This window comes from Vipera berus (assembly GCF_964194415.1).
Source record: "Vipera berus genome assembly, chromosome: 1".
Classification (NCBI taxonomy): Eukaryota; Metazoa; Chordata; class Lepidosauria; order Squamata; family Viperidae; genus Vipera; species Vipera berus.
Genome location: NC_138202.1, coordinates 306,424,553 through 306,440,151, shown reverse-complemented (window position 1 = coordinate 306,440,151; position 15,599 = coordinate 306,424,553). Strand labels below are relative to the sequence as shown.

The following is a 15,599-nucleotide window of genomic DNA, read 5'->3' as shown; positions in this document are numbered from 1 at the left end:
ATGTTGCTTTCACTACAAAGGTGTTTCAGGTGCATGGATATGAAATAAAATATCAGTCAAGCAAAGCAAACTGAAGGGTGAACAATAGCATGGGTGAGAAATGGCATGTTAAGGTGGAAAAGGAAGACAAGAGTTATAGTCATTGTATTTAGGAGGCACATGTGATGGGCATTACTAAATAAATAACCTGCCTTTAATCATACTGCCTTTATGCAGTAGGTAATCATTAGCTTGAACTTAACCTGGACACTTATTAGGGAGCCAGTACAGCTTACAAAAGAGTAGCATAATATGGTCACACCAAGATGCATCCATAGCTACTTCCCTCACTGTATTCTGAACTGCAGATTCCAGGTGGTTTTCAAGGCAGTTCCATGTATATACATCCTAGAAGGAAGATGGGTGGAACATGAGTGACCACAAGTAGGGCTTCCTAATTCAGGAAGAGGTGCATTTAATCAAACAATAGATTTATATGAAGGCCCTTTGGCTTCAGCTACCCCTGCTGGAGACCTCTATGATTATGATGTTTAGCGATGTTAACATCCATATTGGGATTGGTTTGTTTGTGCAATGACAATGCATCTGTCCCAGTTGGGAACAGGGCCAACACAATATGAATATCTTATCAATAACTTTGTTTTTATCAGAGGAGTATTCCGTAAGTGGGGACACCTCAGGTTTTCCTATTGTTATGATTGAATAACCTCTGCTAGGGAGATTGGTCTAACTAGGATGGCCTGTCATTAAAAGTTTTTGCGTCGAACTGGATTCTATGAAAACTAGGAAGTGTTTGTGACTAACCATTTCAAAGCTAGCCCTATGGTACCAGGCCATCTGATTTTTAATTTCTTCATTCCAATAAAGGAGAATACTTGTAGCTCAGGGTTGAAATGAATGGTCCTTGGTGCTCTCTGAGCTTTGTTGTTTTCTTGCAAACATTTCATTACCCAAACTAGGTAAATCATCAGTGCACTGATGGTGTTAACCTAGTTTGGGTAGTAAAACATCTGCAAGAAAACAAAAAAGCTCAGAGAGCATCGAAGACCCCTAATTTCTTGATTGTTTAAGAAATTGTAAACTACTGAAAGACTATAGGATTTATTATTATAAGAAGTTAAATAAATTTTAAGATAAGTTTTAAAATTTATGCTTGAACAATGTGTTCAAAGCAATTTAAAGCTTGGATATGTTGAGAAAAAATGTTTTTACTGGAATGTTGGAAAGAGTATTAGGTAATAGGCAATAATTTAACATTTCAATTTTAAAAAAATAATCACCTGAAATGCCAACATCATACAACATTGTAATTGCCAAATCTGTCTCAAGTGGAAAGTTTTAAACATGGAAAAAGTTCTAGCTCATTTCTCTTATAAGTATATTCAGAGTTCCAGTCTTCCTTTATTCTCATTTCTCCCCACACAAATTATTTGCCATAAAAACTCTGCCTGCTTGTAGGCTCTTCAACAATTGAGGAGCCTGATTTTCCAGAATCCACATTTATATTAACAGCATCAGTCAATAGAAGTTATTTCTGTAAACATTCACCTTCTAATACCTGACAAAACATAGCTGGTTTGTGCCTAGACCAGTGGTTCAAAAAAGAATGATTAGATGATACTACAATAATTTCCCCATTTTCTTCCCTCCAGTGCAGCTACTTGCTTACTTCTGAATATAAGAAAACTTCCCTCCTACCTCCAATTCACAAGTAGGCATCTAGCAAAAATCTTTTTTTAAAAGTTTTTATACTACTTTTCATTTTAATAATAATAATAATAATAATAATAATAATAATAATAATAATAATAATAATAATAATAATAATAATAAAGTTGGAAGGGACCTTGGGAAGTCATCTAGTCCAACCCCCTGCCCAGGCAGGAAACCCTATACCATTTCAGAAAAATGGCTGTCCAATCTCTTCTTTTGAAGCTCTGCTTTTGTAAATACAATACACATTTAATATTTTAGCAATTATATGTAACACTCATCCCTAGTCAATAATCTACAAATTATCTCTTTCAGTTCTTCAATGTAAAATTTTAGAACGTACTCATTTCATCACATTATTCTGCTGAAATTTTGTCATGCTCTCTATTTCACACTATGATCATCAAACTTCATTAATGAAATTCTAAATTCTGTTGTTAGTGTAGTTCTTGTGTTTTTAATTTTTTTAAAAAAAATGTTTTAAAAGCACAGGGCCTTTTACAACAGCCACTTTTTATAAGGCTCTATCTTGTCAAATCATATACATGGAATTATCTAATGTGATAAACAATTTTATTAGAAACCTGTTTCCAGAACAATTTTAACTGTACAATAACTTGACAAAGCAAAATGCTAGAAGAGGGGGGGAAAGATGAAAATTATTGGATTACAACCAGGAAATTCACTGTGAAGTTCTGAACAAAGGCAAAGATCTAGAGCAAAACTTATGAGTGATTTTGTGGAGTTAGATATACATTTAGAGCATAAACAATGTGGAAAGAAATCAATGTGGAAAAGCAACATTAACATGAACATTAAGCATCACTGTTGAATTATGAACTTTTTAGTTGAGGTAGTACTTTTAATATGCTATGGATTCAAAAGGGTAATAAAGGTAATGTAAAGAAAAGAGGTGTAAGTCCCTCCCCCCATAACATGAAGTTTCACAAACAATAGTAACAACACGTATATATTGCAATTTTATTTCTTCTGCTCAAACAAAACAGCGTTAGCATTTAAGAAATTTTAAAATGACACAATATGGTAAAAATAGCAGAGAATTAACTGAGAAACTCAAAAAAGAAGTAAAATTAAATCCATGAAATTGTAACATTCATTAATGTTTCATCTTCAGTTTTGATTGACACTTGATGCTTGCAAACCTTTTAAAACAATGAACTTTTTTTTTCATGACAACTCTGAAGAGATTTCAGCACCAGCACTAAGATTTGTACATTCAGTTTGTATTCAATTGACTTATTAGCCATTTGTGTATGATAGGACAGGTTTATCACAGATCAGATCACAGTGTTGAGGAAAGCATTGCCTTCCTGGAATTAAAAGTGATCCCCTAAACCATATTCAGCTTAAGGCATCTACTTACAAAAAGCACAGGTACCATCATTACATTTTCAAAAGAATTATTAAAAGAATCTAATAACCTGTAGCTAATTTTACTTACAGAATTATCTGGCAATGGCATAACTGTCACTTTTACAGCCTGATTTAGCAGTTTAATTAGACTGAGATTCCTGAAATGGTTCAGTTCAGGATCATGTTAACTATGCATGTTGAACGACAAGGTCTCCGTTTCATTTTTTTCTTTTTCCCTTTACACAGAACTCATTAATTTTAGACCAAGGCACAAAACGTTTAGTGCATTAACCAGTTTCATTCACAATCTAGTAACTTAATGTTCTTACCTTTGGACCACTTACATGTTTAAGATTCTGCGAGCCCATATTTGAATTTTCTTTACAAACAAAATCAAACATGATTTCTGACAGGAATAAGCATTTTAGCTTATACTGTTTAAACATACATTACTTTTGAAAGATGAAAATGCCTCCTCTTAATTTCAAGCAATTATTTGCTTTGAGATTTAAATGCCTTCAATTAAAGAATGTGGAAAAAATAATTTAAAGTCATGGCCACTGATTATATGTTATAAGCCATATTTCTGTCTTATACAAAGAGGGAAAATGAGACTGTTTGTCTGAAAACAGCCAAAATGGGCTGTTCATTTGCTTTGGTGTCCAATAGTGAGAGAGGATATGCTAGTTAAAGCTTTCTTGTGAACTAAACTGGATGTTAACTGGGTAAATTAAGAAAACAAGTAATTAAAACTCAAACATTATTTTGAAATCAGCATAGATCATATATCAGTATTCCATTACTGCAACATGGTGAATTTAAGATGTAATCAGGAATACATATATTTTTTCCAAATCACAAAACAGATTACACACAAAAGTTTAAAAAAATGTAATGCAAATGTATAAATGGGGAAGGAGATAAAACTGGATATGTGATTTTTTCCCCTCTAAAACTAAATTGCTACATCAATTCTTAAGACCTTTTTCCATTTTTTCTTTTCATTTTTTTTCTTTTTTCCACATATCAATATTTAATTGTGAAATAAAATCCAATGCATGGTGAAAAAAATAGAACCCAAAAAATACCAATGAAGTCATACTTTTCCCCCAATCCCATTTCTTCTCACTTTACTGACACTGATCATTTACAAATTCAGGTTAAAACAAGCTTTGTTAAGGTCAGTGATGGAGAAGAGTAGAAAAATAACACATGATTTATTTATTTTAGGATCATACCAAAACTTAATTCAATGAACAAATGCAGGTAGCCAATGTGAAAATAATATGCTATTACTTTTCATTGCCTGTTTTAGAAAAAAATTCTATTATCTTGACGCTTAATGCTTAGCTTTATATCAAGCTGAAAAAAGAAGCAAAAAGCAGGTTTTAAAGAACTGCTACTGAAACATTACTAAGTTTGAAATACAAATGAAATGATACAAAAAGTATTAAGTACCTGGTTCTATTTAACATGTTTACTGATAAATCACATTTTCCTTATTATTACACATGCATGCAATATAAGGAAAAATAGTGCAGCAATTAATACAAATTGTTTAAATAAAAAAGTTGCCCCAATTCCCAACCCAACACCTCCCCAAGTTTTGCCTGGGCATTAACTAGGCCTTATTGTAAAAAGGCTATTTCATATTTGTGGCATGCAAGAATGGTTTAAATTAAAAGCCAACTCTGTGGTTATTTATGTTACAAAAATGTCTGCATGCATAAATCTTAAAAGCTCAAAAACCTATGGTAAGTCTATAACAATCTAACAATTTACATTTGATCATACTGATTTGTATTCAGGAGAAATCTCAGATTTGGTAAAGCATATCATTTTAGGAAGGCATCTATATCTTCATAATCTGGGCAGCATTTGCATTTTTCTTTAAAAAACTTCATGAAGGCTAATCAGAGAGGCTTGCTTATCTGAAGAATCCAATATTCAATATACCATGATATCCTGGTTCTCTCATTCATCAATATTGGGTCTTACAGTATCTATGCTGTGAATTGAAGTCATGCTTTGTTTTTAATCAAGGAAATATCTAATGTGATAGGAAGACTACCTGAGATACAATTGTTTATCAATCTCACTTGCTAAAATCTCTACTAAAAAAACCTCTCTGAAAAGCCTCCTTAAGTTTTTCTCCTTTTAAAAAACTTAATACACTGTAACTATGCAGCTTCAATATTGATATGCAACATTTCAATGCACCTGCCTAACAGGCTTATGATTTTCTGCATAAATCATTGCCACAATTTAAGACTATTTTCCATCGTGTTGAAAGTCAGAAAACAGCAGCAAAAGGAAATAGTGTATAACCATGTTGTTGTCTGAAAGTTCAGAATCTTGTTTTCTCCTTCTTCCAAGAATATTTTTTCATTATCTTCCAGCAGCTCACAAAATGTAGCTGATTTTGTGCAAGACCAGTGGTCCAAACATATTAGTCCTAATCTTTCTACACTGTATTCGACTTATTCAGTTCTTGTCGAATTGCTGATTTGAGCAATGGGAGGGGAAAAAAACAGTCTGTTAACTGGTGAAGAAAGATGTGAACGGATACTTTTCAAAAACTTGTCTATTAAGATATTAAAGCTCAGATAGCACCACAATATTACTGTATTATGATTCACAATATTTACATGTTTGATTTATCGTAAATATAAAATGAAGTGGGAAGATTGTAGAACACTGTATTTGGACAAATAGCACTGTTTTAGAGATTATGATCAAACTGAAATTTGATGAAATTTGACAAAAACATAAAAACAACTATTCATGATACATAGTAAAGTAAGTTTACTTTACTATGAATAGAAGAGGCATGATAACATGAGGGGTAAATTTAGGGTTATGTTGCTTAAGAATAATTATGACTATATATGGGAGAAAGATTTTAGGGAATCTATTTATTTGCTATTAATATTCATGGGTATCAATGATGGAAATCCAACTGATTACTGTTGTTGCTTCTGCTGTCATTAGTGTGGCTGCAATATGGTAAAATACAACATGATCGGTTAAAAAGATCATTTGAGGGGAAGGGTTGTCTGTAAAATCCAAGTTATGTAAGTGATGAAAATGTACACAATATCCATCTTTGGGGTAATCTACACAAATTTCATATAAATTATAGTATAAATATATTGCCTCATTTGCCATAAATTGCATTTTTCCATTATTTCAGAATGAAGCCCAAATCTAATATTCTATCCATCACATTCAAAGCTATAGTTTGGAGGGGGGGAGGGGAATCAAATTTTATATATATATATATATATATATATATATATATATATATATATATATATATATATATATATATATATATATATATATATATATATATATATATATATATATATATATGTGTGTATATATATATATATATATATATATATGTATATATATATATATATATATATATATATATATATATATATATATATATGTATATGTATATATATATATATGTATATATATATATATATATGTATATATATATATATATATATATATATATATATATATATATACATGTAGGTCTAGAGCACAGGTCTGCAACCCGCGGCTCCGGAGTCCTCTGCCATGTGCAGTCCAAAATAAAAAAGTAGGACTAAAAAATTTCAACCAATCAATTCAAATATGCAGGGTAGGTGCATATCTCGCCTTGGCTCCACTCTTCAGTCAAACCCTGTTCTGCACATGCGCGCATGTACGCGCATGTGCACACATTTGTTGCGGCTCCCAGTTTTTCCTTTTGTGAGGCAACCGGTTCCGAGTGGCTCTTTCACTGTTTCAGGTTGCTGACCCCTGGTCTAGAGTCTCAGGTTTACCGCCCTTCTCCCAAAGGACTCAGGGTGGTGTACAGGGCAATAAATATCAAAATACAAAGTACAAAAGTTAAAAAACATTAAATAATTATGACATGTTTGTTCCTGAATTTTCTTTTAATTTTTATATTATTTACTTTTATCTATAATAAATTGTACTTAAAATTATTTATATTTAACATAAGTCAATTCATGTGAGATAAGTTGTCATAAATTTGACAAAATAGATTATTACTGTATATTAATAAGTTTCCATTATATTGTTTTCTTGTTGTAAGCTACACCTGAGGAAGATATGGTTTCAAAAATCAGCTAAGAAATGAAGTTATTAAATAAAATGACTGATACGAAGCTTAGCGAGTTCCTACTGGAACTGAAAAATCATTACCTGACCCATTCAAATCATAAAAACTGAAAATATGAGTGAAAGACTAGGAAGGAAAAATGAGACAAATGGAATTTTCAATCTTCTAATGCATTCCTAGAATTGCATAGGAACCTCCCTCCCCCAAATAATCACAAATTTATATACTTACCATCAATTAATTCTTCTTTTAGTTTTGTTAATTCCTTCCTCATTTCCTCTAAAATATCCTGTGATAATAGAATAAGGCTAAGTTTATTTTTTCCAAAGATATTCCAAACAAAAATAGTGTCTGTTCCCTATTGTAAACTAAATTAATTAAAATGTATTAAAATTAAAAGTTTCAACATTCTCCTTACTTTTACAAAGGATCAGTGCTTTTTTTGTAAAAGAAAAAGGTGCCGGAACTCACACATGTCATACAACCCGCCTTGCCTACCCTACAAGGTTCCATCAAAAAAAGGTGCCGGAACTCCGTTCTGAGCGTTCTATGAGAAAAAAAGCCCTGCAAAGGATTCATATGCCAACAAATTTGTTTGTTCACATGCCTTAATTGTACAAATGTTGATATCTAGTTAAAACATTTTTTAAGTCTTTGGTGTTGGGGGCAATGTTTCTGTAGATCTTACAGTATAACATTTTAGGAGTACATAATTCAAATTCTTGGTTATTCACTGATAATTGTAACATATTTTCATATTTTTATCACAAGCACTGCTGATTCAATACAAAAATAAAATGCTTAATTTAAAAGTGGAACATAAGCCATACTAAGCTTAGAATTTTTTTCTAGCAGAAAATATCTACCTGTTTCAATCTGTCATAGTCCATTCCTTCAGACTGTACTCCATTAGTATTTGGTTGCCCAGAAGATGCAGATTTTGGTCTAGAAACAAAAACAGTATAAATTATGACATTTCCACACTGCTTATCATGACTGTAATTTTTCCAAACAATTGAACAGTTTCTTATTGCATAGTTGAAACTGAACATGTTAACCAAGGATTATAGGGATTGAGGTACACAATAGATGGACGGCTAAAGGTTAATTTTCCCAGTTGCAACTAAAATAAGCTCTGTAAAATTGGTTATGTCATAAAAGAAATAAAAATAGGTCTGCAAAAAATCTACAAAATTTGAATAAATCTTCAAGAAGGGCTTCATTCCAAAATTTCCAATGTTTCAATAGCTGGTTTCCAAGAAAACCAAAAGCATGTTTTTCCTTTCCATACCTTAGCACATCACAAGGGAAATTTTCTATGATTAAAAAAAATGTAAAAGACAAAACAGCAAAGATGCTTTATTCCCTCTCTTAACTTTATGGTTCTGACTATACAAGCTACTAATCAAATTAACTTAAAACTCTTCTATTCCAGTCATTTGTGGGTAATATAAATTGCTTTTAAAATAAGTGATAAATACCTTGAGATAATAGGTGATTTGCTTCCATTCATTGTATTTGTTCTTTCCCAAGGCTTTCTTGTTAATTCTACAGGAAATAAAATGTCTGAGATTTAGCCTTCTATGCACCGATAACTCTGAAAGAATTATCACACTTAAAAGAGAATAATGTTTTGTACTACTTTGAATAAATCACTGCTTGGTAGAACAAATGTAGGCCAAACCAAAAAAACTTTGGTTCTTCCAAGCTTTGAACAAAGCAAAATCCAGATGAACAAGAAGAGCAAGACTGATTTGTGTCTATTTCCTCTATCAGCTGTCCCCATTATGGCATATCCCAATGGTCTACTGGCCCCCATTTACCCAGCAACTTATCTTTTTACCCTCTCTTCAACTGCTTATTCCAGTGTTCCAGAACCTTGTATTATATCAATATGCCTTCTGCCCCATCTCACTGTAATGACTCTGGGTAGCTAACAACAGGTAAGTATACCATACAAAATAAATATATATATATATATATAAAACTGATAATGACTACCAAGGTAGTCATTTAAAAGCAACCATGAGCTCCCAACCGACTCCTAATCTCTATGCCTATAAAGTCTTTAAAGCTTTTTGGAAAACCACCAGGCTAGGTCAAGTCTAAACAATGGAGGGAGGGGTGTCCATAGGGCAAGCACAGGAACAGAAAACTCCTGATTTCTGGTTTTGCAGGATGATATTTTTCAATGAAGGAATTTACAGTGTGTTTCTAATGAAACGGGTAGAAACAATTGGGGAGAGGCAGTCCTGCAAATAACCTTGCCCCATCTATGTCACAGGAAGCTTTATAGGTGACAATAAATGCCTTGAATTGCACTTGGAACCAATTCTGAGATGCAGTGAAATGTACCTTGTTTTTCCCCATTCTCCTCCAACTGTCAACTTTGAAAATGAGCGTGGCTGCAGCCATTTTCCCTACTCATTTTTGGTTGATACATAGCATGGAGGAAGGGTGGTTTACCAGGTGCTTTGCTAGATTAAACAGATTTTCTCCCGTGGGAACCAAGGTCATCAGCTGCTCCTGGGACTGCATGCTGGGTGTTTCGTGAAAAGAAGATGTATTGGGGGATGTAGTAGCTTGCATAGCTTTAGAGGTGGGATTACGTGTCTTGCATAGCTTTAGCTTGCATAGATTTAGGGGACTGTTACATGTCTATTCAGACTTGGTTTCACTTTTGATGTGCCGATACTTTGTATCAATAAACAAATTCTTTGAGAAACCTACATCGGAGTTGTTTTATTTGTCTCTGTCTGTTGAAACCAAGTCTCCTAAAAACTCTTGTTTTTGGGGGTGCTGGGCACCAACCGCCTACCCACTCACTTTTGGGAGACCAGTGAAGACTTGAAATGGAGGAGAAAGTTGAAACCATTGCTAGCGGCAACAGGACTCAGGCTATCAGAGCGCAGGCTGGCGCTCCAGCCATCCAGGAGGTGTTGCTGGCAGGGGCTTGGCCGAAAACCAGGTTGATCCAACCTGGGAAACTGGTACCACAGGAAGGAACTACATCCTTAGCGGACCTATTCCAAGCCGAGGCTGCCCCTCAGTGCAGGAGCACTCCTGTAACCGCTGGAGAGGAGCTTTTATTGCTGCCATCCCAGGGTTCTTCGTCTGTGGACGGCAAGAAAAGAAAGAGCTTGATGGGATGAGACGACTCTGGAGATTTCAGTCACAGTCCACAGCCCCTCGCTCGAACAGCTGAAGTTCAGCCAGCTGGAGGTAAAAGATACAATTCCTGTTGCCCAGGAGGTGGGTGCCGTGGATCAGGTGGGGGTGGCCCTTGCCAAAAACTACCCATCTCTCCCTTGCTGGTTCCAGCCCAACCGCTGGAGCCTATGCTGCTTCTCCCACCCCCCAACCAGCTGCAATACCGAGCCCTGTATCCCAGCTAAGCCCGTCGCCATGGCTTCAGGATGCCAGTCCCAGAGCCCAGACAAGACAAGTCCTGAGAGTGGTTTGGCCATGTCCCTAGGACCATGTCCTTATGATGGTGAATGTTGTGGCATATTTAGAGGGGGAAGTGGCCGACTGGGTTACTAACCTCCATGATGAAGGGGTTCCTGAATTGCACAACATTAATCTATTCATGGAGCAAATGAGGGGTCAGTTTGAAGATGAATCCTGAGTCCTGATGACCAAGGAAGAAATCCACTGCCTGAGGCAAAGAGGTCGCCCCGCAAAGGAGTACATCTATGAATTCAGAAGAGTTGCTAACTGGCTGGGGTGGTGGCCTCAATGGGTCACTGGTCAATTATTTCAAACGGGCTAGATCGCAACTTGCTTCAAGCCTGCATCATTCAAGGTTTTTCTAATCTATTACGTGAGTGTTATCATATGGCAGTGGTGCTAGACATCGAACTGAACCACCCCAAAAAGTCAAGTACCACCGAACCCAAGCCACCGCACGTCCAAGAGAAACGCCTGTATGGCCGACATCCCAAGCCTCTGCAGCCACCTGCGTCTCCCAAGCACCAGCCAGGGCTCCCATCAAATGCTTCCAGTGCGGTCAGATGGGTCATCGTGCTGTGAGTGCCCTGCTCCTCACCCTCAACCCAGCGTGCCAGTTACTGCCGCAAAACCACGAAGAAGTCCCAGAGGGGGAAGATTAAAACCAACTGGACACATCAAGGCCCGGGCGTCATTTCTTGGAGGGAGAAAAATACTTTTGAAGTATGGACTGATCACAAGAATTTGGACGCTCTCAAGACTCCCCGCAAATTATCCCCCAAGCAAGTTCAGTGGGCTCAATACTTCAACCGTTTTAGTTTCACTTTAAAGTATTTTCCTGGAGGCAAGAACTTTTACGCTGATGCCTTGTCTAGGATGCCCCAGTTCAAGAGCAACCAAGAGGAAATAATTAACTCCATTATTCTTCTGCCACAATCCGCTTCCAAAAAACAGTCAGATTGCACACACAGAGACCCTCTGCTGGTCCTGACAATTGATCGCTAAAGGAATTGAAGGAGAAGTTAGAGACCGATGCCTGGTTTAAAGATAATAAATCTATACTGACTTTAAGGGGGTTATTAGCTTGGAAAGATTCTAAGTTATATCTCCCAGAAGGCCTCAGACTCCAGGTGTTGCAACAGAGGCATGACGCTATGCAAGTGGGTCACTCTGGATGTTTAAAAACATTGCACCTAGTGCACAGGTAGTTCTGGTGGCCGAGAATGAAATAGGACGTTGAGAATTATGTAAAAAGTTGTGCCACTTGTGCTACCATGGAGAAGCATCCTGGAAAACCACCAGGTTTATTGCAGCAAGTGGCCAACTCCTCTCAGCCTTGGGAGGAAATAGCCATGGATTTTATAGTAGAATTACCTGAGAGCAAGGGAAACACTGTGATATGGGCTTTAATTGATCTATTTTCCAAACAGGCGCATTTCATTGCTTGCTCAGGACTTCCCTCTGCCCAGAAGCTAACCAAACTCTTTCTGAAGCACATATACCGACTCCATGGTGCCGCAAAGAGGATTATTTCTGACAGAGGGGTCCAGTTTACTGCAAAGTTCTGGAGGGAGTTTGTTAAACTGACTGGGTCTTCCCAGGGGCTTTCATTTGCTTTTCATCTAAGTACTAATAGAGCTGCTCAGAAAGCTAAAACAATGGTGGAACAGTACCTCAGATGTTATGTAAATTACCAACAGTCTAATTTGGCTGACCTTTTACCAAGGTAGCCTACAATAATACTGTGCACAGTAGCACTGGTCTCACACCATTTAAAATAGTGACGGGTCAAGATTTTGTGCCCATGCCTGAGTTCCCACAGGAGCCTCCTCCTTCCCAGATTTTGGACCAATGGGTGACATCTTTCCAAGGGGGTTGGGTGAACGTGAAGAAGGCATTGACCAAAGCTACCAAGGTTTACAAGGAGCAAGCAAACAATGATGTTCCCCTCAAATCCCTTTTTCTGTTGGACAATTAGTTTATCTTTCAACTAAATATCTACAGTTGAAGTTGCCCAGCAAAAAATTGAGTCCGAAATTCCTTGGTCCTTTCCCCATTATCAGGATCATAAACCCTGTAATGGTGGAGTTAAAACTTCCATGATTGTTGGGGAAAGTTCACCTGGTGTTTCATTGCACTTTTGAAACCTGTATCAGAATCCACTTTAAGACCTATTCCCAAAGATCCACCTGGTCCAATGGTGGTAGAGGAAGAGACGCATTATGAGATAAAACGTATTCTCAATTCTAGGCTGTACAAGGGAAAGTTACAATACCTTGTCCAGTGGAAAGGTTACCCCCTTTCAGAGGCTACATGGGTGAAATGTACAAATGTGAAGGCAGATAGATTGATAAAAGAAGTTTTATGATAAATACCCTCACAAGCCTTGAGGGGATACCTAACCTGATTTTTGTTTCCCCTTGCAGACTCTTTCTTTCTGAAGAGGAGCAGACTGTCAACTTTGAAAATGAGCGTGGTTGCAGCCATTTTCGCTACTCAGTTTTGGTTGACACATAGCACAGAGGGAGAGAGATTTAGCAGGTGCTTCGCTAGACTAAACAGATTTGTTCCCGTGGAAATGCTGCTCCCAGGACTGCAGGTGGGGTGGTTCGTGAAAAGCCTGCCAAGAAGATGTATTGGGGGATGTAGTAGCTTACGAAGCTTTAGGAGTGGGATTACTTAACTTTGTATTGGGGATTGTTATGTGTCTATTCAGACTTAGTTTCACTTTTGACATGCTGATACTTTGTATCAATAAACATGTTCTTTGAGAAACTTGCAAGCCTCAGAGTTCTGTTTTGCTTGTATCTGTCCGAACCATGACACCAACCATTTCTCTTCAGATAAAACCATCCTCCTTTATTCCATTCCTCTTCTCTTTAACCTTTTTCTGTTCCCCATATACATTGCTGCTCAGATCAAAAAGGCTTGTTTTTTGCATTGATTCAACCAGACCTTTTTATTCATGAAATGGTCCAAAACCTCTGAAGCATGCAGACTTCATGGCTTCGGGCCAGCCTATTTGAAGGACCACTCTCCCCCATTACGTACAACTAGTCCAGCAGGTGGGAAGGCAGGATATGTTACAAGTCCCATTTATTAGTGGGACCATGGAAAAGGATCTTCTTGCTGGTTGCCCCTTTTCTATGGAAATATAATCCCCTCTGAGATATGATTGGCCCCCAACTTGTTTCTTTTCTGAAAGGCTCTGAAGACATGTTTTATCCTTAGCCTGGGGACCAGGAATGGAGATTGAGTCAATTAACTGTTGATTTCATTTTGTTGTTGCTGCCATTGGTAGTGAGGGAAGGGTATGGGGGGTGGGGGGTGGTTATGTTGTGGATTTTTTATGCTGTAAACCATCCGGAGTCTAATAATAAAATAATAATACTGTACAAGAGAAAGTTATCAGCTATGCAAACTCATGTTACACAATTTATACAGCTTACCAGGTGTGCTTGTTGAAGGAGCCTTAGGAGCTAAAGGCTCTGGTTCTTCCTGTTCAATGAGATAAAAAATATAATATTTTACAATTCTGCTTAAATTTGTGACTAAAGGAAAAACACATAATTCCAGAACCAACATGGAAATCTAATTCTGAAATCTCAAGCTCTACTAAGTTTGAAATATTTTTCAATTACACAGATTAATTTCTATGATTATAACATTTAATTGCAGAATATCATGTAATTTGCCAGAGTATTTTCAACTTACACTTTTTTCTTCTTTTGTTTCTGTTTCTGATGACCCCTTCTCAGCAATTCTTCTCCTTCAGGTAAGGATAAAAGGGTATTGGTTACCATCTGCCAATATCTGACTCTCTTATTCATCTGTTCTAACATAAATTCTGATAAGAAAAGTGATTAAAAAAGCAAGTCTTGGTGATATCACTTAGTTCTGTGAAAAATTAGTGGGGTCCCAGTTTTGTGTAGGGGTTAAAGGCACTAGGAGGTAGTGTGTTCTAATCCTGCCTTATGCAAACCAGCTAGATTACTTTGGGCTAGTCATCTCAGCCTTAGGATGAACACAATGACAACTACTTCCAAAAATATCTTCCCAAAAATATTACACCAACTACTCCAGATAGTCATCAAGAATCACAAGTTTGTTCAAAGGTGCGTACATTTAAAAAATAGTATAGTTAAATTCTTACCTTCTTGCAAGTAGAGCACTCATTTCTTCCATTAATCCACTTCCTCCAAGTGGCAGTGGCCCGTTTCCACGACTAGTATCGGTTTTGGGTGAAGCAGAATTTGTTGCTCCACTTGGAATAGGAGAATCTTCATTCTATAAGTGTGCAGAAAAACAGTGATGATGGTAGCATTATTATTAAGAACATAGTGATACTAAAGTATATGGGAAAGATACTGTCAAGCTGCCCATTTATTTATTTACACATACAACACACACACACACACACACACACACACAGAGAGAGAGAGAGAGAGAGAGAGAGAGAGAAACACATCACATTTCAAAATAGCCCAGAAACATTTGTATCTGAACATCACATACTATATATACTTAACGTGGAGAGTTTCATAAGACACTTCTTGCCATTATGGTGAAAATCTAAAACTAAGATTTTTAAACTGAATTTAAATTGTACTTACCCGTGATACTTTTCTGAGTTTGGCTCCAGCAAGAGCAGCAGCCAGTCCTGTTAAAGGTCGATAATCTTCATACATGATTCCCATGGAAAAGCCAGTAGCAGGGAGAGGAGGAGCAGGAGGGGGAAGAGGAACCTGAGGAGGGAGGGGGGGAGGGGGAGGAGGGGGAGGCGGCCCTAAAGTCGGAAGAGGTGGAGGAGGTGGTGGTCCAGGAGGAGGAGGAACTGCTGATGGGGACTGAACAGGGCCAGATGGAAGTGGGGGAGGGGGAGGGGGTGCAGGTGGTCCTTGTGTAACACCTGGTGAAA

At 36.9% G+C, this 15,599-nt stretch overlaps 1 protein-coding gene across 3 annotated transcripts in view; it reads right to left on the bottom strand.

Moving 5' to 3' along the window:
• Positions 1-2,281: 2,281 nt before the first annotated feature.
• Positions 2,282-15,599, bottom strand: part of ENAH (ENAH actin regulator) — an 80,207-nt gene continuing 66,889 nt past the window's right edge. For all 3 annotated transcript variants that reach the window (XM_081313376.1, XM_081313377.1, XM_081313378.1), the window contains 8 exons: positions 15,295-15,590; positions 14,835-14,968; positions 14,396-14,450; positions 14,131-14,179; positions 8,713-8,779; positions 8,098-8,176; positions 7,463-7,520; positions 2,282-5,589 (listed from right to left, as the gene is read on the bottom strand). In XM_081313376.1, the coding sequence (XP_081169502.1) occupies positions 5,552-5,589; positions 7,463-7,520; positions 8,098-8,176; positions 8,713-8,779; positions 14,131-14,179; positions 14,396-14,450; positions 14,835-14,968; positions 15,295-15,590 (776 nt within the window). In that variant the 3' untranslated portion in view covers positions 2,282-5,551. The remainder of the gene's footprint in view (positions 5,590-7,462; positions 7,521-8,097; positions 8,177-8,712; positions 8,780-14,130; positions 14,180-14,395; positions 14,451-14,834; positions 14,969-15,294; positions 15,591-15,599) is intronic.